The sequence below is a fragment of the Salmo salar genome, chromosome ssa18 (assembly GCF_905237065.1).
Source record: "Salmo salar chromosome ssa18, Ssal_v3.1, whole genome shotgun sequence".
Lineage (NCBI taxonomy): Eukaryota > Metazoa > Chordata > Actinopteri > Salmoniformes > Salmonidae > Salmo > Salmo salar.
The window spans coordinates 81,937,846-81,956,514 of NC_059459.1; the positions used below are offsets into that span (position 1 = coordinate 81,937,846).

Here is an 18,669-nt window from a genome sequence, read left to right on the forward strand (position 1 = left end):
AACCATATTCAATTCTGGGTCTTTTATTGTCCAACAAAAAATAAAAGCACAATACAAAAGGCTGGCAGGTAAGGCTTAGTGGCTTGTAACACCAGTAGGTAAGGTGAAATGGCCATCAGGAAAGGCTGTGATAACATGTGGTGCTGGATGGAATACACCACATTAACATACGACTGACCAGTAAGTTACACCACAGCCCAATATTAGACCTATTAAATGGCTGTAAAATAGTCATGTTTGAGAAATTGAAGTAATAGGATTTTTAAGGTTTTGAAAATCGCGCCACAGGATAGCAGTGGCTGTTACGTAGGTGGGACGAATTCGTCCCGCCTAGCCTAGAGAGGTTAACACACAACTTAAGAAAAATTCATAATCAAAATAACTTCATGACAGGTTAAACATGTCTTTTCAACCGTCAGTATCCTAAACATATTGCGGCATTTTGCAGGTCTACATTAACATATAGTTAAGTCCTGGTGGCGCAGTCAAGCATGGCACTTGCAACATTGGGGTTGTGGGTTTGAGTCCCACAGGGGACCAGTAAGAGAAAGTACTAACTACAACGTATCATTCATGTTCAATAACTCATGAGACAAAATAGTGAACACGTTTTATTGGCTGTAAACAAATCCTCAACAAAGTATTGAGGATGCAGACACTACGGAATAGCATTGCTGCTTTTAATGTATAGTCTGGCGAAGCGGCAGGAGTCTCAGGGAGCACACCGAGGGCAAGCTCCTTCCACATAAAGCATTGTTCCAGCGCTTTTGACCTGAAGACGAAACACAGAACCAAAATATTCAGCTGTACACAGACACACAACAGTAGGAAAGTCTACATGAGTCAATTGTTAAATGAACTGGGAATAAAGTTTCTTTTGATGACTGGATCAATGAATGACACTGGGATTACTGTACCTCCAAAGTTGATATGAATACAGGCCTCTCTGGCACCAGCATCAGGCCTTCCTTTTGCCCAGTTCTGGTGATCAAAGTCGGAGCCATCGCTCCAGAACCACCGCCTGTCCTGAGGGGGGAAAGTGGGATTTCAGAATACAAACTAAAATGTAGTCCTTCCTCTACCACCTGAAACAACAAAACAGTTAAAGCTACCACTACTTCAAAACCCTCCGACTGGGACTGTTGCTTGTGTAACGAACAACGTGGAGCCTAATCCTCACATCCGCAATCATCCCAATGCATTTCAAAGACCACACACGTTTACAAGAAGACTGTCTGGAATAGATCACATTTATACTTAACTAGAACCGTTTCACATGTGTATAAAAACCTCCTACTGAAGTTGACAGTTAAATGTAATTTAGTAGATTCTCTCATCTAGAAGGACTTACAGGATCAATTAGGTTAAGGGCGTTGCTCAAGGGCACGTCAGATTTCACGGAGTGAGCTCTGGGATTCAAACTAGCAGCCTTGCCTTTATTGGACCCATGGTCTTAACGGCTAGGCTACCTAAGTACTCTTGATATTTTATGTGGATCCCATTACAGTAGCTGTTAACAAGCAGCAGCTAGTCTTCCTGGAGTCCACACAAAATAGCATTACACAACTCAGATAGAACTACGAAAAATAATTATAGGTGCCTACATGCCACACCTCACGTTTATTTTTTTAATCCAGGTCTGCGCTTCACTTGAGCAATATGAGATGGAACGGAGTTCCTTGCAGTAATGGCTCTATATAACACTGTGCTTAATGGTCCCACCTTCACAGAATAAAATCCGCCAATCCAGGTAGGAGGGAAACCAACAGTCTTGACCAAGACCAACGCTTGTAGAAACTCATCCTCCTCGGAGCTGTGCACAGATGACAGGTTTGCTCCAAGGTACTTCACAACGTTGGGTACAGACACCAGTTTATCACCAAGGGACACACAGTTCCGCTAGAGAAGAAAGTATTTATTTAACTAGGCAAGTCAATTAAAAAATATTACCTACAGTAACAGCCAAGCAGTAGATGGGAACAAAGACATTTCATGTATTAGCCAGTGTTGCTGAGAATTTGTCTTCTGGACTTGACCATCACAACTAATTAACCTTTTAAAAACATTATCTTAAAGATATTAGTTCACCTCCGTCTTAAACCATGTCCTGTGGGTTCTAGTATACAGGAGGCACGACTCCACATTAAATATGTATAGAAAATTCCCATCTTAAAGGGAAGTTCAGTATTTCACATCAGTCATGTGTTGCCATTTAAGAAAGTATTACCGTTAAGGTAATGTCAAAGAGCTAATTTCAACTGCACTTCCACTTTAAATTCACACTAGATGGTAAGGGTTATACCTCTGCTTCAGGCCAGCTCCTTGTAGTCTTTACAAACATTAAGCAGCGTGATCCATATTTGGTCCAACCGGAAGGACACAAGTCTTCTTCTAGAATTGAATCTGTACGGAGAAGTTACATGTGGCTTTAAAGGCCAGTGTACAAATCACAGCTACAATATTATTTGTAGATCAGTCAGTCACCTATGCTACAAGAAAAATACAGAATGAGTCAAGAAGAGTGGACTCTTACTTGCATCTCCTAGAGCAAAGGCAGCACTGAGAATCAGAAGACTAGTCAACATGGTCATGGAGTCTCTTGAGCGAAACAAAGAGTGAAGCCATCAAAACCAGATTCAACTCCACATACAGTAGATTAGAACAGGAATATGTCTGCTTTTCTAAATGCCATCCTATTCCCTAAGCAGGGCTGAGGAGAATATCTGGGCAGGTATTTCTCTCCACTCATACAGGAGTAATAGAGGCCTAGATCCCAAATGTAGAAATGCCCTGCAGCTTTGGCTATTGAACCATATTCAATTCTGGTTCTTTTATTATCCAACAAAAATAAAAGCATAATATTAAAGGCTGGCAGATAAGGCTTAGTGGCTTATAACACCAGTAGGTAAGGTGAAATGGCCATCAGGAAAGGCTGTGATAACATGTGGTGCTGGATCGAATACTCCACATTACCATACGACTGACCAGTAAGCTACACCACAGCCCAATATTATACCAATTAATGAATCAAGGTATAAGGTCATTCCATAGCAACAGCTTGCTAGACATGGTTCTATGAGGTACCTGCTAGCAGCATGGGTCCCACCTCTGAAGAGCCATCCATAATACATTACATGGTTCTGATAAGTCACCATTTACAGCACTGATCAATAACTAAATCAAATTTATACACTACCCATCCAAATTTGGCTGCCTATGTTGCGTTCTGGCTTTGCACATCCATGTTTCTTCTATTTCCAATATGGCCCTGCATGGTGCCCATATGGTGAGGTGGATTAGCTAGACAGCTGAGCACAACATGAAATCCATTTAAGGTTTTGATGGGGGGGGGGGGTGAAAGTAAAAACAGCATTTCAGTTTGTTGTTCACTGAGACGCAGTGCAAAAGGCAACCGAGCAGAACAGTCTACAGGATTATAGATGTAAGACTCATTCTGCTAGCAGGTACCATCATTGGACCATGTCTCATCTCACAAGCTGTAACAAGTCCCTTACAGTTAAATTAAAGGTCTAATACTGGGCTAGGACGAACAGGACATTATGCCACAACGCAGGAAATTAAAACCCTATACATTTTTCAATAGCAGGAACTTACTTTAGCCAAACAACAACAGACCAATAAAGGAACTGGGACACCACAACTACTGAACAAACCCAGGTAGAACAAGCTGCTTTTATACCAAAGGAATGGAAGAGGAATTGGTGATTAGCAGAGAGAGTTCAGGTGTGGTGAGTTAGCAGGAGAGGGGCGTGTCCAGAGGGTAATTGGGAGTTTGTGGAATTAGCATTATCCTTCAAAACAAATGCAGGGCCACATATTCACTACGGGCTCTGGTCAAAAGTAGTGCACTTCATAGGCAATTGAGGGCTATTTGGGATACTGTCACATACAGTATTAGATGAACAGACGTTGAAATCTCACCTTCTGAAATCCTGCCTGTGAGTTGAGTTCTAACTCTTGTGGTGGATGAATCAGAATTAGTTGGGTAACAGATAATTAAGATGTTTCATTAGTATAATATGCTTATGTGAGATACTGTTGCACATTTCCCTTAGCTGGGGCTCAGTCACTTGGGGCCCAGAGAGGGGAGAGGTCAGACTTGTTTTTTACATGTCTCTGTTGCTATGCAGAATATCAGCAAGAGAGGAGGACAGAATGAAACATTGTCTTCATATGTGAATGTGTCTTTACCTATTCTTAAACCATGTGAAGGGATGGCGTGATTAATGGGGAACCAATTATTTGTCTCCACATTGTCTGGGCGCAAGTCACTCCCCTCAGTGAGCTTGTCCAGGAGTGGGAACAAGAGGTGTTTTACTGAGGATGGGCCTCTATGAGATAGCACTGACAGAGGAGATTTATGGTATATTTTGATAAGAATGCCTAGAAAGCATTCCAGACGACATGAGCTAATGGTTTTGTACTATACCGTACCAGGGAGGGACAGTTCTAGGAAGACCAGACACTCGTCTATATAATAAACACTGTTGAGATAGCAGTTGCTGTCTGCTGTGTTTTATAGATGTATTTTCATACAAAACTTAAACTTTGTGAACTGTTCCTAAGATTTGTGGTTCGTCAATGTACGTTGAAGAGGTGGTTCTTGGGTATAAAATATCTCAGTAGCCATTGTGTTGGGACCTTCCTGGTTCATTCGAGAGAGTGCATTATTGAAGGTGAAAGTACTTTTGCAAAAGTATCTTAATTATTAAATATGTAGTTTAACTGAGACTGGTGTGTTTGTACCTCCCCTCATTTGGTAATGCAGAAATTAGACACCACACTCTCCCTTTGGCTGAAATTGAGTTCTACCTCTACCTCCTCTCCTTTTTATGGACAGATCGAGTCAGACCCCTCCCTCTCGAGTTATGTGAGGAGTTTGGTGGAGATGGCGGAAGCAAAAGTGTCATTTGAAGTTGAAAGTATGTTGAGTACAGTTAGCGAGAAAGATGAGTGGACAACAGTAAAGTCCAAGAATGGAACAAAAGGGGGTTCAAATTGTTGTGGAAAATGAGTCTGATTAATCGTTGTTTGTTGGGGTGCGTGATGTTATCACGTAACTATAAATATTCAATCCTTTAATTATAAAAGCAAAGTGTTTTATTTTGACTTTTATTATGCCCACTGCATGCATTTTTTTATAATCAAATATAAAAATAGTTTTTTTTCAGGACAAGGATTATTGTGACTTTCAAGAATGCCTGAATTGCTTCACCTTGCTTTTCTGGTAGGCTCGATGCAAGTTTCACCATACAATTATTTCAGACATACAATGCAAGTTCCACCATGGCACGGACCATGATGATACATTGGCACAGACCATGGCGATGCGTTGGCACAGACCGCTTGTTTATTCCACACTCTAGGTATGTTTTTTTTTTGGGGGGGTGAAGTTATTACGTCCAGTTGTTTTTATCGACACAAGACAGTTCAACAGAATCTCACTGTAGCAGGCAATTGTCACATCTTTTTTCTATGCAAACTTTCTAAATGTCGACAAAATGTTTAAAGCTGAAGGTCTGGAGGAGGGAGAGTGAAAGTAGGACCAGGGTTTGTGTTGTTAGGAGAGGAGGAGGGGAGAGAGGTATGGGAGAGGGGAGGAGAGGAGTAGGGGAGAGAGGTATATGAGAGTGGAGAGGTTAGGGGAGGAGAGGAGGAGGGAAGAGAGGTATATGAGAGAGGAGAGGTTAGGTGAGAAGAAGAGAGGAGGAAAGATGACCGGTCAAGGTGTTATTAAAGGGATATTGTGAGATTTTGGTCTATTTAGCCCTCTTTCTTTAGTTTGAAGGACGTTTTTTAATTAACTACTGTAGCTTCAGCACAATTGCTAGCTATGAGAGCAGATCCCAAAGACTTCTAGTCATTGCGCTGACGCTAGTTAGTGATCACTGGAAAAACTACCTTCAAAGTCCTTCAAATTGCATGCAGAGACAAAATCTGACTGGGAAAGAAGAAAAAGGTTTTAATTGCCAAAATATTGCACTATCCCTTTAAGGAGGAAATAGCACCGGTTCCAATCCAAGTGCCATTTATCAAACTCCAGGCAGTGCTATGGTCAGATGACATGAAAATAGAGCTCTTTAGTTATGAACATCAGCGGTGGTTTCGGTGTGGAAAAACAGAAGCACGTGCAGTGAAGTACCTCATACCTACAGTAAAATATGGTTCTGCATCTTTAACGTTTATGAAGCTATTTTGCTTCCACTGGTTCTGTGGCCCTTTTTAAGCTCAATGGCATCATAAACTTTACCAAGTACCAGGACATTATAGCCCAAAAAAACGAGTTCTCTCTGCCAGGATGCTGACGTTGACCGCAAGTGGATATTCTAGCAAGACAATAACCCCAAGCACACATCAAAATCCACAATTAAATGGATAATTGACCACATGTTGCAATGTCCTGCTTTTTAAATTTTTACCCACCTATCAATAGGTGCCCTTCGTTGCAAGGCATTGGAAAACTCCCTGGTCTTTGAGGTTGAATCAGTGTTTGAAATGCATTGCTCCACTGAGGGATCTTACAGATAATTATATGTGTGGGGTACAGAGATGAGGTAGTCATTCAAACATCATGTCAAACATTATTATTGAACTCAGAGTGAGTCCATGCAACTTATAATGTGACTTGATAAGAAAATCTTTACTCCTGAACTTGTTTAGGTTTGCCGTAACAAAGAGGTTGAATACTTATTGACTCAAGACTTTTCAGCATTTCATTTTTCTTTTATTATCAAGCTGCATTTTTTTGGTGAAAATTATTTTCCCCAAATGAGAAACTCAGTTGCGGCAAATGTATTCCAGTTGGGCTCTACACATTGTAAAGGGGATTAATGTGCTTAATTTTTAAGAAGTTATTTGGCCACTTTAGTTGTGACACAAACCTTATCAAAACATATGAGGAGGCAGGGTAGCCTAGTGGTTAGAGCGTTGGACTAGTAACTGAAAGGTTGCAAGATCGAATCCCCGAGCTGACAAGGTACAAATCTGTTGTTCTCCCCCTGAACAAGGCAGTTAACTTCTCTGGAGAACACACTATTCAACAGCCAGTGAAATGCAATAATCTCATAATTTCATTTTCTCAAACAATAAACTATTTTACACCATTTTAAAGGTAAACTTCTCGTTAATCTAACCACATTGTCCGATTTCAAAAAAGTCTTTACGGCGAAAGCATAAAATTAGATTATGTTAGGACATAAACTTCACAAGAAAAACAACACAGCCATTTTGAAAGCAAGTATGCATCACAAATGTGATTTTGGATCACACTATTCCACTACATGAACCTTTCTGATCCTAGACCCATTAAAACCTCACGACAACTCCACTACTTGGCTCTATCTGATCCTAGATCAATTAAAACCTCACCACTATTCCACTACATTACCCTTTCTGATCCTAGACCCATTAAAACCTCACCACTATTCCACTACTTGGCCCTATCTTATCCTACAGCAGGCCGGCAGCCTGGGAGAACGGGACACTATCGTTCATCACACCTTATAACTGTTCTGCTGTAAAATCTCATAACCCAAGGAGTTCTCTGCAGCTGCCACCACAACATACATTTTCGGTGATTTATGTTCCATTTCTGTGGTACAGTTGATAACCATGGCTATGAATGCTAAGAAACCAACCTTACTGAAACACATGTTATTCCTATCACTCTCTATTGGCAACGGCATACTCACATCTCTGGATCCCTCGAAACTGGACCCATCTTCCTCTACAACTCTCTTCACTGCCTATGAAGACTCCTTCATTGAAAATGACTCAAGTAAAAGTGAAAGTCACCCCGTAAAATATTACTTGAGAAAAGGTCTAAAAGTATTAGGTTTTAAATATACTGAAGTATCAAAAATAAAAGTATAAATCATTTCAAATTCCTTATACTAAGCAAACCAGACGGCACCATTTTCTTGCTGTTTTTAATTTAATTACGGATAGCCAGTGGCACACTCCAACACTCAGACATCATTTACAAAGAAAGCATTTGTGTTTAGGGAGTTTGGCAGTATGGATGACCAGGGATGTTCTCTTGATAAGTGTGTGAATTGGACCATTTTTCTGTTCTGCTAATCATTCAAAATATAACGAGTACTTTTGGGTGTCAGGGAAAATGTACGGAGTAAAAAGTACATTATTTTCTTTAGGAATGTAGTGATGTGAAAGTTGTCAAAAACATAAATAGTACAGTAAAGATACCCCCAAAAAACGAATTATTAGTACTTTAAAGTATTTTTACTTAAGTACTTTATACCACTGGCTAATGGTGTACATCGGGATCTCTCGTTGGGTTAATGAGGCAACTAGTCACACCTGTGACTGGTCCTTTAAAATGAGAGGTGGAAGAGGTAGACCATAACTCACAGACAACAGAGAGAGAGAGACACACACACCCAGTGAATTCCTTGGAAGAGTGCAGAAGGTCAGATTGTGTCATTATTTAATAGAGTCTCTGCATCTCAAATGGCACCTTAATCTTATGTGTCCCTGGTCAAATGTAGTGCACTATATAGGGTGCCATTTTGTGGAGTGACCGCCCTGCATTTAAGAGCATAGACTAATAGTTACCTTTGCAGTAAATGGGTAGTCTATGACTAGATCTAGGCTGCTTCCCAATCCCTATGTAGTGCATTATGGGCCCTCGTCAAAGATGGTTCACTACATAAGAAATGAGGAGCCATCTGAAGGATACATATTCCTGTGTGCCAGGCTTATCTATTGTATGCGGTTGAAGAGATGATACCTGAGTTTTGGCAGGAGACTAGTAGCACCGTGTTGCCAATACTCGGTTCTTGGGGTCCTCAGGACTGGATTTAGGAAAGGCTGCCTTAGCAGTTGCTTAAGTGTTGTAATTAACACAGGGTTTCCTTAACCTCTCCTCTAGTTCCACCAGCCATTCCACTGACTTGGAATATTCCAGTACTATCACAGCTGATTAAAATTCTCAACTAATCCTCTCTCTCTCTCTCTCTCTCTCAGGAGACCTATCATCATGGCGACATTGACCATCATTCTGCTTGTCAGCACGGTTTTTGCTCTGGGAGGTAGGAGTTACATACCTCACACCTGCATTTTAATAAACATTAGTGGGTGTTGCTCTGTCCTATTTTACACATGCAGGTGTGACTTGGAAATGTTTTCATAACCGGTTCTCCATGGGACACCCTCTGACACTGGAATAATCAAGGTTGTGCCTTGCTGAAGGGAACATAGATGGATATATGAACTACTGGCCTAACGGCAAGGCTACCTGCCACTCCTCTAGTTCCAGAGATGTATATCGGTGTCTAGATGCTGGACTGAGGTGTTCTGATATGATTGGTTTAATCATTCAACTGTATGTATGACTGGCTTGTCTAGCAAGTATCAGTGTCACTTCTTGATAGAATTTACCCCCACTTTTACAGTCTTTTTTTTTTTCATCAGCAGTTATACAATATGATACAAACACAGGAACTGAATTGACTGTGGGCCCTTTAAACAAGTAGCAGAATTTCCATTTTTAGCCAGGAAGTCCCTAGGTTGCATCTGAAATGGAACTCTATTCCGTATAAACTACTTCTGAGTAGGGTCCCACACGGGAGGCAACCCAAGCTTACAGAATGTTATGTCTACGTTACAATGTATGTTACCTGTGTGTCCAGATGCTATGAAACGACCCAAGACCCCTTGTGAGCGTGTTAGAGATGCTGTGATAAATGGCCCGCCTGGAGTCTACGTCCCCACGTGTGACTGCCAGGGAGAATACACCCCTGAGCAACACTGGGGATCTACAGGTTAATGCTCACCCAGTCTTGTACAGCTAACCTTGTGGGGACACACAATTCAGTCCCATTTAAAATCCTATTTCCCCCTACCCTTAACACAAAAACCGTACCTTAATTCTAACCTTAACCCCCTTGGAAATAGCATTTGACCTCATGGGGACTAACAAAATAAGACTTATGCAACAGCTTTTTAACATGTCCACTTCTGGTAGGTTCCTCTTGGTGTGTTACCAGAACTGGACAAAAGATCCCGGTACTGAGACTCCACCAGGCACTGCTTCTGTCAAATGTGCATGCAGGTACACTCATTCACTAAATGTTCATTCTTTGCAGCTTGTTCTGAGTGTTAATATTTGTTTTTTGTTTAATTATAGTGGCGCTCGCTGATGAGAGGCATTGGAACCAAGACGTTGAGAAGACTTTGCAAAAACATTGGAATTACTTTGATGCTTGTCTTTACAGTACTATGGGCGTTGATTCACATTCTATATGAATAAATCCAGAGCTAAAATTGTTGCTTCACTTCCTTTATTGTTGGTGTTATATGCTGAACCAGTCCATTTCTGGGAAATGGAAGGAATAAGGCTATGGTGACCGTATTACCACCACACCTGTGGTCATGAAGGCAGTCAATTCCATGTGACTGGGCTTTTCCAAGCTATGCTGATGGTCATAAGTAGCCTACTATACTTGATAACTGCCTGGTACTCAGCACTTTATTGCCCTCTAATCACTGACATCAATGCAAATGTAATTGCAAATCAACTATTGGTCACATGCAGGTTATTAGCAGATGTTGTGGGTGTAGCAAAATGCTTGCGCTTCTAGCTCCGACAGCGCAGTAATATCTAACAAATTACACAACGTGTATACACTTAAGTAGGAATGAATTAAGACTATAAACCTATGGAAGAAGTTACAGTATATACATATGAGATGAGGAATGGCAGATATGTAAATACTTTTGACGTGGCCAGTGATTCCTAGCCGCTTCCTATAGGTAGCAGCCTCTAAAGTGCTAGTGATGGCCTTGCGAGAGTAGCTATTAAGTCTCTCGGTTCTGGCTTTGATGCACCTGTACTGACTGCCTTCTAGATGATAGCGGGGTGAACAGGCAGTGGCTCGGGAGGTTGTCCTTGATCTTTTTGGCCTGCCGGTGACATTGGGTGTTGTAAGTTTCCTGGAGGGGGGATAATTTGTAATTCCTTGGCCAGACCGCACCACCCTCTGACGAGCGTTGGCGGCAATACAGCCTGACAGGATGCTTTCAACTGCATCTGCAATGTGTGGGTTTTAGGTGACAAGCCAAATTTCTTTATCCACAAGGTTGACGAGGCTCTGTTGTGCCTTCACCACACTGTGTGGGTGGTTCATTTGTCTGTCAGTGAGGTGTACGCCAAGGAACTTGAAGCTTTCCACCTTCTCCACTGTGGTCCCATCAATGTAGATAAGGGGGTGCACCCTCTGCTGTTTCCTGAAGTGCACGATCATCTCCTTTTGTTGACATTGAGTGAGAGGTTGTTTCCCAGGCACTACACTCCCAGAGCCGCCCTCCCTGTAGGCTGTCTCATCGTTGGTAATCAAGCCTTTTAGTGTTGTCTGCAAACTTGTGTTGGAGGCGTGCTTGGCCACGCGGTCATGGGTGAAAAGGGAGTACAGGAGGGGATGAGCACTCACCCTTGTGGGACCGCAGTGTTGAGAATCAGCGGAGTGGAGGTGATGTTTCCTACCTTCACCACCTGGGGCGGCCTGTAAGTAAGTCCAAGACCCAGTTGCACAGGGTGAGGTTCAGGGCCTCGAGCGTAATGATTATTAAATGCGGTGGTTGGTGCGACTGCTACCATCTATCCACGGTTTCTGGTTAGGGTATTGAATAGTACGAAGCACAGGCACTTCCTGTTTGAGTTTTTGTCTATAGGACAGGAGGAGCAAGATGGAGTCGTGGTCAGATTTGCCGAAAGGAGGGCGGGGGAGGGCCTTGTAAGCATCCCGGAAGTTTAAATAGCAATGGTCGACTGTATTAGCAGCGCCAGTAGGACAGTCAATATGTTGATAGAATTTCGGCAGCGTAGTCTTCAGATTTGCTTTGTTAAAGTCCCCAGCTACAATAAATGCAGCCTCAGGATATGTGGTTTCCAGTTTACATAAAGTCCAATCAAGTTCTTTTGAGGGCCGTCGAGGTTTCGGCTTGAGGGGGATGGAAACGGACGTGGCGATGACGGAGGAGAATTCTCTTGGGAGATAATATGGTTGGCAATTAATTGTGATGTATTCTAGGTCGGGTGAACAAAATGACTTGAGTTCCTGTATGTTCCTAGAATTACACCATGAGTCATTAATCATGAAACACGCCCTTCTGCTTCCCCGAGAGTTGTTTATTCCTGTCTGCGCGATGTACTGAGAATCCTGCTGGCTTTACTGACTCCGACAGAGTATCGCGAGAGAGCCATGTTTCCGTGAAACAAAGTATGTTACAGGCCCCGATGTTTCTCTGGAAAGAAATCCTTGCTCTAAGCTCATCAACTTTGTTAACCAAAGACTGAACATTAGCGAGTAATATACTCGGAAGCGGTGGGTGGTGTGCCCTCCTCCTAAGTCGAACCAGCAGGCCGCCTCGAGTGCCTCTCCTCCACCGGTGACGTTGTGGGTCGGCCTCTGGAATAAATTAAATTGCTCTGGGGAGAGTGAACAAAGGATCTGCTCCAGGGAAGTCGTATTCCTGGTCGTAATGTTGCTAGTTCTGCTGAGTTACCGCCGCTCTAATATCCTATAGTTCTTCCCGGCTGTACGTAATGACACAAAACATTTCCTGAACTAATAATGTCAAAAATAGTACACAAAGAAACAAAATACTGCAAAGTTTTCTAAGAGCTAGTTGTGAATCTGTCATCTGTCGGCATTTTATTTTTATTCGTTTTTTTTATTGAATACTCAAAACATACAATATACTTGCAGTGAAGCCGCTCAACAACTACATCATACCAGTCATCCACAGATTCCCATTCAGAGCGACACACAGAAGCATCCAGGGTCAATGCTCTGCTCAAGGGCATGTTGGCCGATCTACCACCAGGCCAAAAAACGTGAACCCGACCCCTCCAAGATCCCCCCCACATTCCCCCAATAGCTGTCCCTCAACCATTGGAGACCCCTCCCACAGTACCCCCAGGATGAGAAAAATAAATAAAAAATACAATTAATTCCACTCACCACCCCCAAGAACCCCCCAATGCACCAACAACCAAGAGAATGAAAGAGAAAAAAGGAAAAGACAGAAGAAAACAGCAAACAACAATGCAAATATAAAACAAAGGGCATCAAGGACAACTAAAATTGTAACAGCAATTCCAACTATATATGTTTGTGTGCATGTCTGGCACTATTACATCTATGTGTGTGTTATTATATGTGTTTATTTGAATGAGAGTGTGTGTGTATGCATGTGTACAAACACCTGCACGGCATCAGCCTCAGCAAACCGGCATTAGTTGTAAAAACACTGCCACTTAGTGTCATTCAAATGTACTTTTTATTAAGTTTTATGCAGAATTTTTTATTTTTTACTTGTTTCTTAGAATGATGGTCAATCTCTCACACAGCAACTCCACACCCACTTGTCTCCAATTCCACATACCAACCCTCAGCCCATCCCATCTATCTCTGTTGGCCACCCACTTCGGGTTTCTACGCAACACATATCTTTCAACTATGCTGTGATGTTTAACGTACAATTTCAATCTATTTAATCGAATAGATTCCACAGATTGCGAGTTGAAGATAAATACTTTTACTAAGAGTGTTAGCATGTTAGTAATTGACTGACCTGGTCTCTCCAGATCTCCTAACAGTACTATATCTAGGGTCAATTTTAGATCAATGCTATGCATTTTCAGCCATTCCTGAACCTGAACCCAGAAACAGGCTACCTGAGGGCAATACCAAAATAAATGGTCTATTGATGCTGTATCCTCACAACAAAATCTGCAGAGCTTCGATGATTTTATGCCCCAAATATTCAACATTTTGTTGGTAGCAAGACTTCTATATAATAATTTCTGCTGAAAAGCACATAGTCTTGAATCATGCGTTGTTTTATATATCAACTCATACGCCCTGTACCATGGAATAGGTACATCATAAATCTCTTCCCAACTATTTTGCAATCTGTATGGCACAGTTGTCAACATCCTGGTCCTCTAATGAAACTGGTATACTTTCCTATTTATGCTATTTTTATTCCTCCGCAAGTTTTGATCCTTTATGTTGGGCAGACAGACCAGTTCCCTACCTCCTCCTGCTGCCACCTGCCTCCTCCTTTTTTGGAGTAATGCTGTAATCAATTGGTTGTACTCTTGGATTGAGCAGACCTTTCCTTACAATTCTGATAACTCCATGAAGGACATAACTATACCATTCCAATTTACAATATCATTTAAGAACAAAATACCCTTTTCAAACATCTTTCCCATAAATACAGGTATTTTATCAACCAGCACAGTTGAGTTCAGCCATAATGTGTTGTAATATTTGTTGTATCTTTTCAGGGGATGAAATTGAAATTGTAGCCAGCTCTGCAATGCTTGTTTGAAAAAGAGAGCTACTTTGAAAAAAGTATCATTTTCAATTCATATTTCGCTAATATGATTTCAAAAAATAATCATCAGGAGTGGGCAGCGCAATAAGTAAGTGAGTAAACTGACATATGACTAAGGAGTTAATCAGGGCCATTTTTTCATAAATAGACGTATTTACCTCTCCATGGTTGCAGGATCTTGTCTATTTTTACAAGTTTTCTATTGAAATTCATTGTGTAGAGCTTATTTTTATCTTTTGTGATATGAATACCGGAATACCGAGTACGTCTACTTCACCATCATCCCATTTTATAGGTAAACATGCAGGGTAATGTAAAAGTTGTATTTTTAAGGATCCAATACGTAATATTGAACACTTATCATAATTAGGTTTTAGTCCAGAGAGTACAGAAAAGTTATCTAGATCTTCAATGAGACAATGCAGGGATCTAGCTTGCGGACTTAATTTAAAAGTTGAGTCATTGGCATACATTTTTTTTTATTTTACCTTTATTTAACTAGAACAAATTCTTATTTTCAATGATGGCCTAGGAACAGTGGGTTAACTGCCTGTTCAGAACAACAGATTTGTACCTCGTCAGCTCGGGGATTTGAACTTGCAACCTTTCGGTTACTAGTCCAATGCTCTAACCACTAGGCTACCCTTCCACCCCATACATGGACAGCATTTGTTTTAAACCTTGGATATCTAATCCTCTAATGCTGTTATTGGATCTGATTTTCATTGCTAGCATTTCGATGGCCATAACGAATAGATATGGTGACAGCAGACACCCTTGTTTAACTCTTCTTGACATTGCAAAACTCTCTGAGAAGTAGCTGTTATTTACTATTTTACACCTGGGGTTGCTATACATTATTTTCACCTATTTCATAAGAGAATTACCGAAATTAAAAAAAAGCAGGCATTTATAAATGAAATCCAGTCTTACTTTATCAAATGCCTTTTCAAAATCCGCTATAAATACTATTCCTGGCTTCTTATATGTTTCATGATGTTCTATTATTTCTAGTAGTTGTCGTATATTATATCCAATGTATCGTCCATGTCAAAAACCTGTCATTAAACCCTTTTAATTTTGATTGCTTTGCATTTTGCTAGTATTTAAGCATCACAACATTGAAGTGTAAGGGGCCTCCAGTTTTTTAGATAGACTGGGTCTTTATATTTGCCATCTGGGTCTTGTTTTAATAATAGAGAAATCAGACCTTCCTGCTGAGTACCTGACAGACTACCATTTCTGTAGGAGAAGCTAAAACAATCTAACAATGGAGCTTTTAGTATATCAATGTAACGGCTGTCTACGGAAGAAGTGGACCAAAATGCGGCGGAGTTAGGGTTGTCATTTTTAATGTTACGAACACCATACAATTCACAAAACAACAAAACTGACAGCCAACACAGTCCTGTCAGGTGCAACAACAGTGACAAGAACAATTACCCACCCCACACAACGGAAACGTAGGCAACTTATGTGTGACTCCCAATCAACCACAACCCTCTACAGCTGTGCTTGATTGGAAGTCACACGGCCAAAATTAAATGAAACAATAAAACACTCACTCCCTTCTGCCACGTCCTGACCCAACTACACCCTCTACTGGTCAAGACGTGACAATCAAGAAATACCTGATATACCTCTACCGGTATGCCATCAAGCCCTGGGGTTTTTCCAGACTGAAAGGATTTAAGTCTCAAAAAGTTATTCCTCTGTAATTTGGCCTTCACACTGATCTTTCTGTACATTTGTTAATTTTCCATTTGTTATATTATTTGGAAAGAATTCCTTACCATAATCTTCATTCAGTGGGAAAGGATGAGACGGAAAAGTGAACATCTGCCTAAAATAATTACCTTCCTCTTTTAAAAGATAATTCGGAGAATCATAGACGACTCCGTCTTCAGTAACGAGTTTCTGCAAATTATTTTTGTTAGCGTTCCTGTATTGGAGATTCAGGAAGAACTTGGTGCATTTTTCTCCATATTCCATCCAGTTTGCTTTATTTTTGTAATAGATTACATTAGATCGTTCTTGAATAAGTTCCTCAAGTTCTTTTTGTTTTTCCTCTAACTTATTTTGTATCTCTGCAGTATCATTTTTATTGCTATCTACCTGTACTATTAGTTCATGGATTTCCCTTGTTAGTCTTGTCTCTTTAGCCAGAAACTGTTTTTTTAATGTGTTGTGGTCCCCAGCATCAAGATATGTGTCGTCCCAAGTCCTCCTGGCCGTGCTGAAGCTCCAGTTTCAACTGTTCTGCCTGCGGCTATGGAGCCTTGACCTGTTCACCGCACGTGCTACCTGTCCCAGACCTGCTGTTTTCAACTCTCTAGAGACAGCAGGAGCGATAGAGATACTCGGAATGATCGGCTATGAAAAGCCAACTGACATTTACTGACTTGTTGACCTGTTGCACCCTCGACAACCACTGGGATTATTATTATTTGACCCTGCTGGTCATCTATGAACATTTGAACATCTTTGCCATGTTCTGTTATAATCTCCACCCGGCACAGCCAGAAGAGGACTGGCCACCCCTCATAGCCTGGTTCCTCTCTAGGTTTCTTCCTTGGTTCTGGCCTTTCTAGGGAGTTGTTCCTATCCACCGTGCTTCTACACCTGCATTGCTTGCTGTTTGGGGTTTTAGACTGGGTTTCTGTACATCACTTTGTGGCATCAGCTGATGTAAGAAGGGTTTTAAAAATACATTTGATTGATTTGATTGATTGCAAGTGATGCACAATCCAGCTACGCTCTGAAGACGCAAGTCTACATGGGCTGAGATGCAAGTTTACGTGGACTGAGTTATAACGTGTGGGCTGTGTCCTGTTCTGGAGAGTGAATTCATGACATTTTGTGACACAAAATAGGGGAGGGTATAAAAGAATGGGGAAATGGATAGAAAAAAACTGAAAACAAAAATTGCCCTACCAACTAACCATACACACATTAAAACATCACCACTATTCCACTACCTGACCCTGTCTGAACATAGACCCATTAAAACCTCACTACTATTCCACTACCTGAACCTATCTGACTATAGACCCATTAAAACCTCCCACTATTCCACTACTTGACCCTATCTGACCTTAGACCCGTTGTATATAATGCCATACAACTCTCCTTCCGTGGTCTCCAACTGCTCCTAAATACAAGTAAAACTAAATGCATGTTCTTCAACCGATCGCTGCCTGCACCTGCCCGCCTGTCCAGCATCACTTCTCTGGACGGTTCTGACTTAGAATTTGTGGACAACTACAAATACCTAGGTGTCTGGTTAGACTGTAAACTCTCCTTCCAGACTCACATCAATAATCTCCAATCCAAAGTTAAATCCAGAATTGGCTTCCTATTTCGCAACAAAGCATCCTTCACTCATGCTGCCAAACATACCCTCGTAAAACTGACCATCCTACCAATCCTCGACTTCGGCGATGTCATTTACAAAATAGCCTCCAATACCCTACTCAACAAGCTGGATGCAGTCTATCACAGTGCCATCCGTTTTGTCACCAAAGCCCCATATACTACCCACCACTGCGACCTGTACGCTCTCGTTGGCTGGCCTTCGCTTCATAATCGTCGCCAAACACATTGGCTCCAGGTCATCTACAAGACCCTGCTAGGTAAAGTCCCCCCTTATCTCCGCTCACTGGTCACCATAGCAGCACCCACCTGTAGCACGCGCTCCAGCAGGTATATCTCTCTGGTCACCCCTAAAGCCAACTCCTCCTTTGGTCGTCTCTCCTTCCAGTTCTCTGCTGCCAATGACTGGAACGAACTACAAAAATCTCTGAAACTGGAAACACTTATCTCCCTCACTAGCTTTAAGCACCAGCTATCAGAGCAGGTCCCAGGTCACTGCACCTGTACATAGCCCATCTATAATTTAGCCCAAACTACTACCTCTTCCCCTACTGTTTTTATTTATTTTATTTATTTTGCTCCTTTGCACCATATTATTTATATTTTAACTTTGAACTTTCTTCAAATAACAAATCTACCATTCCAGTGTTTTACTTGCTATACTTTATTTACTTTGCCACCATGGCCTTTTTTGCCCTTACCTCCCTTATCTCACATCATTTGCTCACATTGTATATAGTCTTATTTTTTTCTACTGTATCATTGATTGTATGTTGTTTTACTCCATGTGTAACTCTGTGTTTTTGTATGTTGTCGAACTGCTTTGCTTTATCTTGGCCAGGTCGCAATTGTAAATGAGAGCTTGTTCTCAACTTGCCTACCTGGTTAAATAAAGGTGAAATAAAATAC

The 18,669-nt window shown here is 41.3% G+C and overlaps 2 protein-coding genes and 1 pseudogene across 4 annotated transcripts in view; 2 read left to right on the plus strand and 1 right to left on the minus strand.

Annotated features, from left to right (window-relative positions):
- The window catches only part of LOC106578179 (ladderlectin-like), a 40,078-nt gene that overhangs the window by 11,537 nt on the left and 9,872 nt on the right, over positions 1-18,669 (plus strand). The gene's annotated exons all lie outside the window — the stretch shown is intronic.
- Positions 599-3,709, minus strand: LOC106593334 (ladderlectin-like). Of its 3 annotated transcripts, none has more exons than XM_045701688.1 (6): positions 3,616-3,709; positions 2,534-2,598; positions 2,303-2,403; positions 1,723-1,899; positions 918-1,026; positions 599-772 (listed from the first exon to the last, which is right to left on the minus strand). In XM_045701688.1, the coding sequence occupies exons 2-6, from the start codon at positions 2,589-2,591 to the stop codon at positions 681-683; spliced, it is 537 nt and encodes a 178-aa protein (XP_045557644.1). In that variant the 5' UTR covers positions 2,592-2,598; positions 3,616-3,709; the 3' UTR covers positions 599-680. The 3 variants fall into 3 exon arrangements, with proteins under 3 accessions (XP_045557644.1, XP_045557646.1, XP_045557645.1); XM_045701690.1 differs by having other exon boundaries at positions 2,534-2,542; positions 3,616-3,664; XM_045701689.1 differs by lacking the exon at positions 2,534-2,598 and having other exon boundaries at positions 3,616-3,674.
- On the plus strand, positions 8,285-10,218 carry LOC123728775 (saxiphilin-like; annotated as a pseudogene).

Bases quoted from the DNA above. Each gene is read 5' to 3' on its own strand.
- LOC106593334 (XM_045701688.1), bottom strand. From the start codon at position 2,591: ATGACCATGTTGACTAGTCTTCTGATTCTCAGTGCTGCCTTTGCTCTA. The intron at 1,027-1,722 runs GTGGGACCATTA...TTCCCCCCTCAG, and splicing joins GCGGATTTTATTCTGTGAAG to GACAGGCGGTGGTTCTGGAG. The intron at 773-917 runs GTACAGTAATCC...TTTCGTCTTCAG, and splicing joins TATTCATATCAACTTTGGAG to GTCAAAAGCGCTGGAACAAT.